The 12,214-nt window shown below is 37.3% G+C and overlaps 1 protein-coding gene across 1 annotated transcript in view; it reads left to right on the plus strand.

Moving 5' to 3' along the window:
* The window catches only part of LOC150080720 (phospholipid-transporting ATPase VA), a 380,422-nt gene that overhangs the window by 251,441 nt on the left and 116,767 nt on the right, over window positions 1-12,214 (plus strand). The window contains exon 11 of the mRNA XM_090381627.1: window positions 11,446-11,794. Coding sequence (XP_090237753.1) covers window positions 11,446-11,794 — 349 coding nt within the window. The remainder of the gene's footprint in view (window positions 1-11,445; window positions 11,795-12,214) is intronic.

Here is a 12,214-nt window from a genome sequence, read left to right on the forward strand (position 1 = left end):
TTGTAGAAGTACTGCGTTATATGGGGATTGCCTGTACAGTCTGTCCTCGTATAGCACGATAGTTGCGTTCCTAGAAATCCTCGTGCAATGCAAAATCGTGCAATATAAACAACAGGCCCTATGGGAAAAGTAGGGTTAGGCGCCGACCACCCAAGATTGAACACACATTTGGAGCCAAAACATTACCAAACACAATAAATAATCGGGTAATTTTAATCGTTATAAAATACTTACGTATTTTATAACAATTAAAATACGTAATAAAAATAATATTATATTATAATAAAGTATTTTTAGTATTTTTTAATACTAAAAAAGTATTTTTTACGAATAAAATACGTATTTTATTCGTAAAAAATTTATTATATTAAATAAAATAGTCGTAATAAAATACTTACGTATTTTATAATACGTAAGTCGTAATAAAATATTGCTAATGCTTTTGCTTCTATCGTAAGCAAACTTGCTTTTTGTTTGATTTTCTGTCTTGTCCAAAGAGATGACAGGCGTTCCATCTCTTCCAATTCTTTGTGTCTTAATCTAATGGATTTTAATTACACTTTGAGTTGTTCCCGCTATGAAAGTTGTTTTTATTTTATCCGCATTCTTTGTAATTCTCGGCGTTGCCTCATTTAGGTCTGTAGCACGTGCAATATCACATGGTCTTTCATTTCGCTCAAAGCGTTTCACAATTTCATATTTTTTCTCTATTGACAGAAGCGGACTGGCCATAAGCCTTACGGGGGAAACCACGGTGGGCCGGAGGCCGGTGTGATTTTGGCCATAAACCGTAGTATGAGGCCACTATAAATTTTCCCGGGTAAGAATTTTTGACCCAGTCCGCCTCTGTTTATCGATATTGCTTTTTTTTTTTCTCTCTGAATCTGCAGTGTCTTAGCCAGGACGCTTCCTTTTCACACCTTTTAAGTATTTTACTAATTTTTAGGGAATAAAGCACAATTACAAAACGAGGAGGCACGCTTGATACACATAAACAAAGCTGCGCGCGTGTAGCTACTGAATAAATAACACCGTAAAGGCCGAGATACACTATTAATTAACACCTCGCATTTTACTAAAGCACATTTTTGGAGGTTACTACCATAAAACAATAAAAACAATTTCCAGTTGTCTTTCTGCTAGTGGAATCTGTTATAAACTGGTAGTAAACTCGATCTAATTGCATTTGCGATTATATCGATAGCTGGAATTGTGTTGGTTTTTACGTTATTATGGTGAAATGTGTTTCCCCTTCACTGATATAAAACACATAAATACATTTTCAGAATCTTCTTCATTCCTATCGTGTTGCGTTCAGTTGGGGTGATTCCGCGTTCGACTGCCATTTCTTGTAAACACAAAGGCGAATCGTGTATAAGCGAATTCGGTTCGTGTTATATAAGATAACGTTCCCCTATTTATAAATCGTGTATGATCGAATTCGTGTAATGCAAACACGTGTTATACGAGGACCGACTGTATTGTGAAAATATTGTAATGTGAATCCAATACACATTTTTTTTTTTTTTTTTTTTTTTTTTTTTTTTGTAATTCGTTCCAAGTCCTTGGAAGTTGAAAATTTTGCTATATTACTAAGCTATTTATCTCTCTGAAGTGTCATATTTATAATGGAACTTGCACTACCCTTTCATCATTATCATATGTTCCCATTATAAGAATCAATTTTGAATGCCTTGCTGATATTTTTCTAAGCACGTTTCTGGAGGTCACGACCATAAAACAATAAAAACAGTTTGCACTTTCCGGTTTATTAGGCCTTTCTGTTAGCGCAATCTATTATAAACAAGTAGTAAACTCGATCTTATTGCATTTGTGATAATACCGATAACTGCAATTGTGTGGGTTTTTACATTATTATGATGAAATGTGTTCCCATTCACTGAAATCTTCAATCACATAAAACAAATTTTCAGAAACTTCTCTTCACTCCTATTTACGTATTACAATGATGAAGGGAAAGCGACCGATGAAAAGTGCAAGTGGTGGTAGTGCCAGGAAATGAAACAAAATCGATTTAGAAATGAAGATAAAAATGATTAAGAAGTATGAAGCAGGACAAAGTTTTTCATCTATTGCAAGGGAATTAGGTCTCGAAGCTTCAACAGTGAATACTATTTTAAAGGAAAGTTCATGTATAAAAGAACATGTCAAAGGGTCAACGCACTTAAGATCAACAGTGATCACAAAACAGCATTCAGATGCCATATCGAAGATGGAATAGCTATTAATAATATGGATGGAAAATCAGATTCAGAAGCAACTGCCCCTGAGTCCAATGGCATTCAAGCAAAATCAAGAAGTATTTATGAAGATATTAAGGATAAGTACGGCAAACCCCAACCCAAGTTCGTGGCAAGCAATGGGTGGTTTAATAGGTTCAAACATTGTCCTAGTTTCCACAACATTAAAGTATGCGGTGAAGTCGCCAGTGCCGATTCTGCAGCTGCAGGGAAATTTTGTGATGTGTTGGAAAAAATTATTGATGAAGGCAGCTGTTCAACGCAGCAAATTTTTAATGTTGACGAGACTGCTCTGTATTGGAAAAAAATGCTGGATCGAACATACATTGCCAAAGAGAAAAAGACAATGCCAGGTTTCAAGGCTTCAAAAGATAGGGTCACGATCTTACTTGGGGTTAATGCAGTGGGAGATTACAGATTAAAACCACTGCTTGTGTATCATTCTGGAAATCCTCGTGCATTTAAGGGTATCAATAAAGCCACCCTACCCGTGGATTTCTGGTCAAACCAGAGAGCATGGATAACAATATTTCTTTGAGGATTGGTTTAAATGCTGCTTCATTCCTGAGGTTGAAAAATATTGTAAAGATAACAACGTTCCTGTCAAGATTTTGCTTCTATTAGATAAGTCTGCTGATGAGGCTGGTGGGAGCCGGATGTGTTCAAAGTCGCTAAGTGGATTTTCTTATTTATTGATTTCAAATTATTGTTTTTCTAAAACTTTTGATTTAAATTTAGTAGTATTTAGTAGTATAGCATTATTTTGTGATTTTCTGATTAATCTGGTGTATTTATTCTTTACTTGGCCTTGTAATTGCATAAAAGTATCAGTAAGGGTATCAAATCCATGTATTATAAGTTGCAGCTCCGCCGAACGAGAAGTTTTTTAGCCATATTTAGCCACTTTATTGACCAATTGTTACAACAAATTATTTTCTATAAATAGCTTATAGACCTAGTCAGGATCCTTAGTTTATTCTGAAATGAGACAGCGAGATTTCGAAGTTAATTAATACTTGTGTCCGTAGATTTACCGTTCATAATTTGCCGCCATTGTTGTACGACACAACATTATATCCCGAACTAGATAGCGTAAGCTTAGTATAGTACAGTATATGATATAATATTGTCAATTAATCAGTAAAATCTATTAATTTTGTTAAACTTTGTTGTCAATTAACTTGTACTTTTAACTAAATACATATAACGACTTAGATTACAAACGTAACATAATTAATTAATACATAACTTGATACGAAAGTTACATAAACGGAACTCGTAGATAATAATCGATACTGAAAAATATATATAGTGTTATAACTGTGTCGGGATACAAGTTTAGGTTTATAAGTAAAAGCAAAACAACAGCAAAGCAAAAGGCTCAAGCTAATGGAAGTGCTGTGGCTCAGGGGAGAACCGAGGGGGGCAGTTGCCCTCTGAATCACAGCCTTTTAAAATGCATCCTTGCATCCTTGCGATTGTGGAGCAATCGGGTATGGGACATGATATTGCCATGGGGGATGTCTTTGTGTGTGCATGATGCAAGGAGTGTAACAAAATCAGGCGACAACTCAGTGTTGTTATGGGCCTGTATGAGAGCTTGAATGACAGGGTGGATGCCCTCGAAGGATCTAAATTGAGGGGGCCCATCAAGCTCTCAGCTGCCCACACAAACGCTAGAGGTCATCATGCAACACAGCGGCAACCCCCAAGGCAGAATGCGCTGGTCCCACAGGAACTAGTAGTTGTTGGTGACATGCTTTGTAAAAAGGATAGGTGGAACAGGACCAGGGTATGTCTACCAGGGGCAAAGGTTGATGACATTGTAGAGCGGATATCATCTTTTAAGGGCACAAAAGGTGATATAGTTGTACACATTGGCACTAATGATATTAAGAGTAGGAGACCGACAAAATTACTTAACAAGTACAGGTCACTGTTGAAAAAAAGCCGTGAATTAGGGTTGAATTTGAAAGTGTCTGCAATTCTGCCCAGACATGATAGGAGGGAGTATATGATGAGAGCCTTGTCGATCAATTCGGCCCTGGAAAGATTGTGCAAGGCTCAAGGGGTAGAATATTTTTCAGCCTGGTCTGTACTTGTTAACAGGAGAGACTGCTTCTACAGGGACTGGATACACTTAAATAGAAAGGGTGCAAGAATATTTGCTTATGCTATCGAGGCAGTGTTAGATGGGTCGGAAAACTGCCAGCTTGGGGGGATACAAGGACTGATAGATTAACATTAGCCACTGGCAGAGGTGAAAGTGATTCTTGCACTACTTCTATTGGAATAAGCAGAAACCTGGAAAACGAGATGCAGAATATTTCAGAGACTGCTGGGAGTCATTGCGGTACAAGTAAACACATGGGTTGTGTTAGGGTAGCTAAGAATAGGAACAGGTGCATGTATACTTGCGTGTACACCAATGCTAGGAGTTTGATAAATAAATTTGATGAATTTGAGATATTGCTCAAAATATCAAAGGCAGATATTGTTGGGGTATCAGAGACGCGGTGTCACACAGATATAAGGAATGCAGAACTGGAATTTGGGGAGTACAATGTGTACAGAAAGGATAGACAGGATAGGAAGGGAGGAGGGGTTATGCTATTAGGTAAGAAACACATAAAATCCAAGGAAGTGAAGCCAGTTGACATCGCTGGACAGTGCAGTGTCGAGTCAGTTTAGTGTGACATAAGCACTGGGAGATCAAAATTGAGAGTAGGAGTGTGCTATAGGCCTATTGACTCTGATGAGTATAATAAGAAACTGTACAGGGAAATAGAGTGGGCCAGTAAATCAGTGTCTTATAATGGGGAATTTTAATTTCCTGGATATTGACTGGAATTTGTAGGTTGGTCACTCACACTCTAGCAAGGCTTTTGTGGATTTATTGGATGATTGTTTTCTACATCAGCATGTTTGGGAGGAAACTAGAGGGAGTAATACTCTTGATTTGATTATCAGTAGTGATTCTTCATGCATTAAAAATCTGCAGATAAAGGAACCACTAGGTGGCAGTGATCACAGTGTGCTGAAGTGGGATTTACTCAAAGAGGTAACTACCATCAGGGATAAAGGGAAGGGTTTTTGTTTTCGTAAAAGTGACTGTGATGGTCTGAGACAGTATTTAAATTCTATACAGTGGGACCAACTGATGATGTTACTAACAGCAAATTCAAAATGGGAAGCATTCAAAAAACTTATCTTGGAAGCTACTAGGCTTTACATACCAACTAAGAAATATTGTTCAAGGTGTAGGCCTAAATGGATGTCAGATGAACTAATGAGACATATGGCAGAGAAGAAAAATGCATGGGATACATATAAATTAACATGTGACACAGAAGCCTATGATAGATATAAGTTGATCTGTAACCAAGTTACAAAGGAGGTTAGGCAGGTGAAGGCAGATTACAAGAAATCTTTGGCAAGGGATGCAAAGAAAAACAGCAAAGAGTTCTTTACTTATGTAAACTCTAGAAGGAAGGGGATGAATCAGATTGGTCCACTTGATATCGATGGTTCAACTGTTGATGATCCTGCTCAGATAGCTAACAAACTAAATGAATATTTTGCATCGACATTCACACATGAGGAGTTATTCAATGAGGGGAATGCCATAAGTTTATTAAACTCTAACAGCGAGCTAAGTGATTTTGTAATAACTGAGAGCAAAGTGGAGGAGAAATCGTTGAAGTTAAACATAAGGAAGGCACCTGGGATGGAAGGGATCTATCCAGTTGTATTGAAGGAGGTAGCAAAGGAAGTAAGCAAACCCTTAGCCATAATTATTAGAGCTTCCTTGGACTCAGGGGATGTCCTCATGGACTGGAGGTGTGCAAATGTATCGCCAATTCACAAAGGTGGTTCAAAAGGTGACACAAGTAACTTTACACCTGTTAGTTTAACTTGTGTTCCAGGGAAACTAATGGAGTCACTGGTTAAAGAAGCATTGCAGGATCATCTAGACAAGACTGCAGTAATAGTTAAGACACAGCATGGGTTTGTCAAGGGGAAATCTTGTCTGACCAATTTGATTGAATACTATCTTCTGGATGCAGAAAGGTCAGGGAATGACCACCGCATATCCCCGGAGCAATATGGCCTTAGTTGCTAATGCTCCTAAAAACCGAACAACAACAACTATGATCTGGTCACAAAGGAACTGGATGCAAAAAAATAATTTTGATATCATATACTTGGATTTCAAGAAAGCTTTTGATACTGTTGCACATGGTAGACTGCCGTACAAATTGGGGAGGTATGGCATTAAGGGTAAGTTGCTACAATGGATAAAGGGATGGCTGAGTGGGAGATGACAGAGAGCGGTAATCAGTGGACACTGCTCTTCATGGACAAATATTATTAATGGAATTCCACAGTGTTCGGTGCTGGGCCCATTGTTGTTTTGTGTATTCATCAATGATATTGATGAAGGTAGATCAGGATTAATGTCCACATTAATCCTGATCGGCAGGGTTGTTAACCCTGCCAACCTTTTTATCATACTGTATAAAGACAGTATGCTACTCCAACTGGATCTAGATAAGTTGGGCAAATGGGCTGAGAAGTGGCAACTGAAGTTTAACACTGACAATGCAAAGTACTGCATATGGGTAGCAATAATCCAAGGGAAACGTACCAACTGTGTGATACTACACTCAGGGAAGTGGAAAGTGAAAAAGACCTGGGGTAATTGTGCACTCAAATATGAAGTTTGCTGAGCAGTGCAGACAGGCTGCCAGGGCAGATCATGGAGTCTTGTCGATGAAATAATCGCAATTTTGATAGCAGTGGCAGGGAGGTGATTATCCCTTCATACAAAGCAACAGTCAGGCCACACCTAGAGTACTGTGTACAGGTCTGGAGGCCTGGTTTTAGGAATGATCTAGAGTTGCTAGAACGAGTACAAAGAAGGGCAACGTTTTATGAGGGGAACAAAGGGGGTGCTCTTACCAAGAAAGGCTTAAGTTCTGCAAATTGCAGTGCCTGGAGAGTAAGCACCTGCGAGGTGATCTTGATCTGATTGAGGTGTATAAGGCCTTGAATGACTGAATGTTGATGGGATTCTTCCTCTTACTCAGATTAAGAATCTGAGGGGCATAGATTTAAATTGAGATAAGTCAGTTGTAGAATATGGATATGTGGAAGTTTGTCTTTAGCCAGCGGGTGGTTGATTGGTGGAAAAGACTTCCATCTTTTGTTGTCTAAGTTGATAGCCTAAATAGATTTAAGGCTGAGCTGAACAGGCATGTGGATCGAATGGAGGAGTGAAATGGGGTGTTTTTTTTTTTTTTGGCTCATGCTGCATAAGTGTTTTCTTGCATTGTATGCCTCTACTAATGCTAAATGTGATAGAACTTTCACCCATATTTCTTATTTGGCTTAATTCAATATTCATTTTTTCATATAGTTAATCATGAAACAATGAAATGAAATAAGTTTTTCTTCATATTCTGGAGGCATTTTCTGTGCTAATTTCGTTTTGGTTTTTGTGCCAATTTTTTTTTTTTTTTTTTTTTTTTTCATAAACCTGTAGCACCAAGTTGGTTGGGCTGGGCTCCTTTTAAAATCAGTTATACCCCTTTCAGAGGCTGTATTTTGAGCCTGAATTCTTATGATTTTTGTTGTTAGCAATGCCATTTGTCTATGATTTTCTACCCGTCTCATTAAATCACTTTCTAATTCTGGCCATTTTGCAACTTTTGTATTCAAATCATGTTTCTTCTTTATCATGGATTTAAGCATATCCTTAAAGAAATGATATTTGCTTTAAGGATGTGCTTAAGGTTGTTTTTGCTTAAGTGCTTTAAGCAAAGACAGCCAGCTAGCCAGCCATGGTTTTTTTGGTTGGAGGAGGTCCAAATTCTGTTTCAGCTGACCTATTCTTTTGACTTTCTGTATAATTCACAACTTCCAGTTTAAATCCCACGGTGTATGACATATGTGATGATTTTTCCCCCCTCCATAGTTTACATATGAGTGCTCTAAAATGTCATGACTCATGTTTTTATAATATAAGCAGAAACTGACGAACTGCCAAACTGCATGTTTAATGAATACTGCAGCATCATATTTTCATGAATCTGACAGTGCTGAGTGACATGCAAATCTCCTGTGGCCAGATGGCTATCTTTGTAGTGCATCAATCTCTTGTATAAGATTGATACATCCCGATTTTGTGATAATTATTTTTTTTAAAATAAAATGCGCATCATATACACCAAAAAAATATGGTAATATTTTATTTCAGTTATTAAATATTTTCAATTTTTGGTTGTGGTCTTTGGCTATGACCATGGTTTTTTTTTTTTTTTTTTTTTTTGCCTTGGCTGTCATTTATTGGCTATGAATTGTTCTTTGATTCTCTAAGTCTTGCTTGCACTTCTGTTTCTTTCTTATTATTTCTTTCTTATATTCTGTCTTAAGTGTGCCATTAGGTTTTAATGTTGCCAGTTGCTGCTAATTTTAAGATTATTTTTGAGGATATAGTGGGCCTCTAATCGTTTAGCGTTATACTCTCAGAGATGTTCACGAAAAGCGAACTTAATGGTGTTTGAGATTAAAATATATTTTAGTACTCTGATATATGTTGTTCGAAAGGAATGAAGACACGCTTATTTTGCAGTGCATTCTTGGTTTTGTTTTTGTTATGGTGTCTTTGCCTTCTTTAGTATAAAAGCTGCAGCCTTTTAAACAAGTAGCATTAGTTCTTGGTTGTCTGGCTTTCGAAACACTGCTTGTCACTTTATGGATCTAGCAGTGTTCTGTAGAGAATACATTCGTGGCTGACAATCCTCTTTTTCATTTTATTATTATTGGGATATTTCATTTCATTTGAATGAGCTGTCGTCTAAGAAAATAAATCAGTCATATGGGTAGCAACCATTTCACCTTGTGTTGGGATCAGACCATCACACCCTTACCTAATGATGAGGGTGTGATAGCCCATTACCATCCTCACCACAATCTAGCTAAGTCATGCTGCTCTAAAAACAGCTTTAATATATTTGAAAAACCTTCCAAAAAACTCCTGGCTATCGGTGTTTTCTGGAGAGAGTATCTAGATGAAAAGCAAAACTCCCTTGCTTCAGCACAGCACACAATTTCTCATAATAAGGGCATTGAAGCATAATGTAGAGGCCAATCTTTAGTTCTTCACGGGAGCACAGTTCTGAAGGTACTAATCCCAACTGGTATAGCCTGGACTTCAAGCCATGTCCCCTCAGGATACAGCAGGCTAAAAGCCCAAACCGCAACCAAGGCTGAAGTCTTCAGTCAACAGTTTGAATGGAGGGCAAAAGGGAGAACAAGTGTGTACCCTTTTTAGTGTTAGTCCATTGGACTTGCCATGTGGTCTCTAGCTCTTCATTGATGCACCTCTGCTCATATGTTAAAAGCAGGCCATTGGCTGTGTGGCCAACTCGGCAGGACCAGATACTCAGTCTCTCTTTGTGGACTCTTTTCTTCAATATATAATAGAGACCCCACTGTCAGCAGGGATTTTTCCCTCCATGTGTGCGCATGCACACACACACACACACACACACGCACTGCCTCAATAGCAACTGTTCTACATGCTTGGATTTACAAATGCTGGTATTAGTAACTCTGTGTTACTCTTGGTAACTTATGGATCTGTCAGCTTTTTATTTTACCTCTTTTTATTTTATTTTTACTGCTGGATTATTATAGTGACATGTTTTTTAGACCTTGGCTTACTTTGATGTTTCATAGTCCTGACATCTGTGTTTCTGTTAGAATTCTTTATTTGCTTTTAAAAGCTACATTGGACATCACTGAATTATTCTTTCTGCAGTATATTCTTTTTGCTTTTTTTATATCTGTTCCCACTGCTTTGGATTCCTGTGCATTTTTGGTGTACGGTTTTATTGTTGAAATTTGCGATATTTCACTCTTGCTCTCAGATCTCCAACTATTCTCTTCAGTGGTGTCTAAATTTATCTTGTTTTTTGCTTCTTCCCTTTTAGATATAAAATGTTCTGAGAAGTAAAAAATGTAGAACACTACTACATTGAGACGCCTCCGTAGCCAGGTGGGAAGGAGCAGCAGTGCGTAGCACATGCTTCTTGATTAGACCAGGGTTCGAGCCCGTCACCACCAAATACGGAGGATGCGGAAAGGTCAGGGAATGACCACCGCATATCCCCGGAGCAATATGGCCTTAGTTGCTAATGCTCCTAAAAACCAAATAACAAACAAACAAAACAACTACTACACTGGGTGTTTAGAACTCATATTATATTTAAAATTTATTATTTCATGATTTGTGTATTTCCATTTCATATTATTTCCACTGTTATGGTTATTGGTTATGTCTTCCTTTTCCATTATTATATCATTGTTCATATGGCTTCAGCAAAAAAACTTCCTAAGAACATCAGCATAATATCATCTACAGTGTCATTTAATCCACTTTCTGTTGATTTTCTTTCTTTCTTTCTTTCTAGTGAGATTCTGAAGGCCTCCGAGCTAGAATTTATCATATAGCCTAATTTCCTTCTGAAATGCATTTATTGCACTTATAAACTTATGCCTGTGATATTTAAAAAAAAAAACTTAAAAGTTGCTTATATCAAGGTTTAGGGTTGGTGCCTGTTTTCTCCTGACTGAACATAAAATTTAAGGAAGCTTATTGCTTAAATTTCTAATTCATTTTGGCTACTGTAAATATGTTAAACTCAGTAATAACTCCCTCAACACTAAACTTAGCTTGGTGTGTAAAAAAAAAAAAATGCTCTTACTTTTATCACCCAAAAACAGCTTCTGCATGTAGCTGTTTGAGGAAATAGTCTCTATTTTCTGGGTAAATTGTATGTAATACCTCAGGAATATTGAAATTTAAGATATCCTCATAATGAAAAAATGCAATCATTACCTAATATGAAATTTCATCTTTCATTACAGTTTTAATTCTAATGACCTTTAAAATCTTTGGAGTTGTATTATGCAGATATAGTCTTCAACTTCAAGGCTTAATTATGAGAAAGAAAAAAAGTTACACTGCCCTGCATTAAAAAAAAACATCATTTATGCAAAAATAATGTATAATTATTGTAGAAACATTTTGATAGATTGAGTTTTTTTTTTTTTTTTTTTTTCAATATCACCAGCAGCAGTTTATTTGCTATAGCTATGTTTTGATGCTTCATTCCAGATGAATGCCAGTGGCCTTTTCTTAAATACTGCCACTTATACTCCACTGTCTCATCTGCGTGGTGGTGGAGAGGATATAAATACACCAAAAGACAAATATTCACAATTTGTAAATACAGACTCCCTTGCAAGTTCAGCAGCATCTACCCCAGTTCATCGTCCTCAGCATTTAGCCATACCATCTCTTGGATTATGGTCGCCAATTCTTACTCCCACACCAACTCCATTAGAATTTAGGCCTATTTATGAAGCAGAAAGTCCTGATGAAATTGCCCTTGTGGATGCTGCTTTCAGATATAATTGTCGTTTGCTTAAAAGGACCCCAGAAAGTGTTTGGATTGCACTTCCAGGTAATTTCTATATTTATTTTCTTAAATTTTATATCTTTAGGTTATAAGTTATTACAGCTAGTAAACAAACGAAAAACATATTTCATGAGGGTGGGAAGATCATTCAGAATGCATAAAATAATACGTTTAGGTTAAAAGTGACAATGGCTGGAAAAAAAATAACAAAGATGGCTAGTACCAGAGTTCACTGGAATAACTAAAAAGACTTGCTTTCCTTGGAAGCCTAGGTAACAAAAAACCAAGAAAAACACAGGGAATTGTTCATTTATTAGAGAATGAGTAACATGATTCTCAGCTTTGGGGTGCATGAGGTGACTTTTTGACTTGTCTGTCCTGCGGGACAGACAAGTTTTCCTAGTGGTGGACCTATCCACGTGTTGGAACTGGTGGGGGAGGGAGGGGGGGTACAGTTGCATAGAA

This window comes from Mastigoproctus giganteus, chromosome 9 (assembly GCF_048544385.1).
Source record: "Mastigoproctus giganteus isolate SK-2022 chromosome 9, ASM4854438v1, whole genome shotgun sequence".
NCBI classification, from domain to species: domain Eukaryota; kingdom Metazoa; phylum Arthropoda; class Arachnida; order Uropygi; family Thelyphonidae; genus Mastigoproctus; species Mastigoproctus giganteus.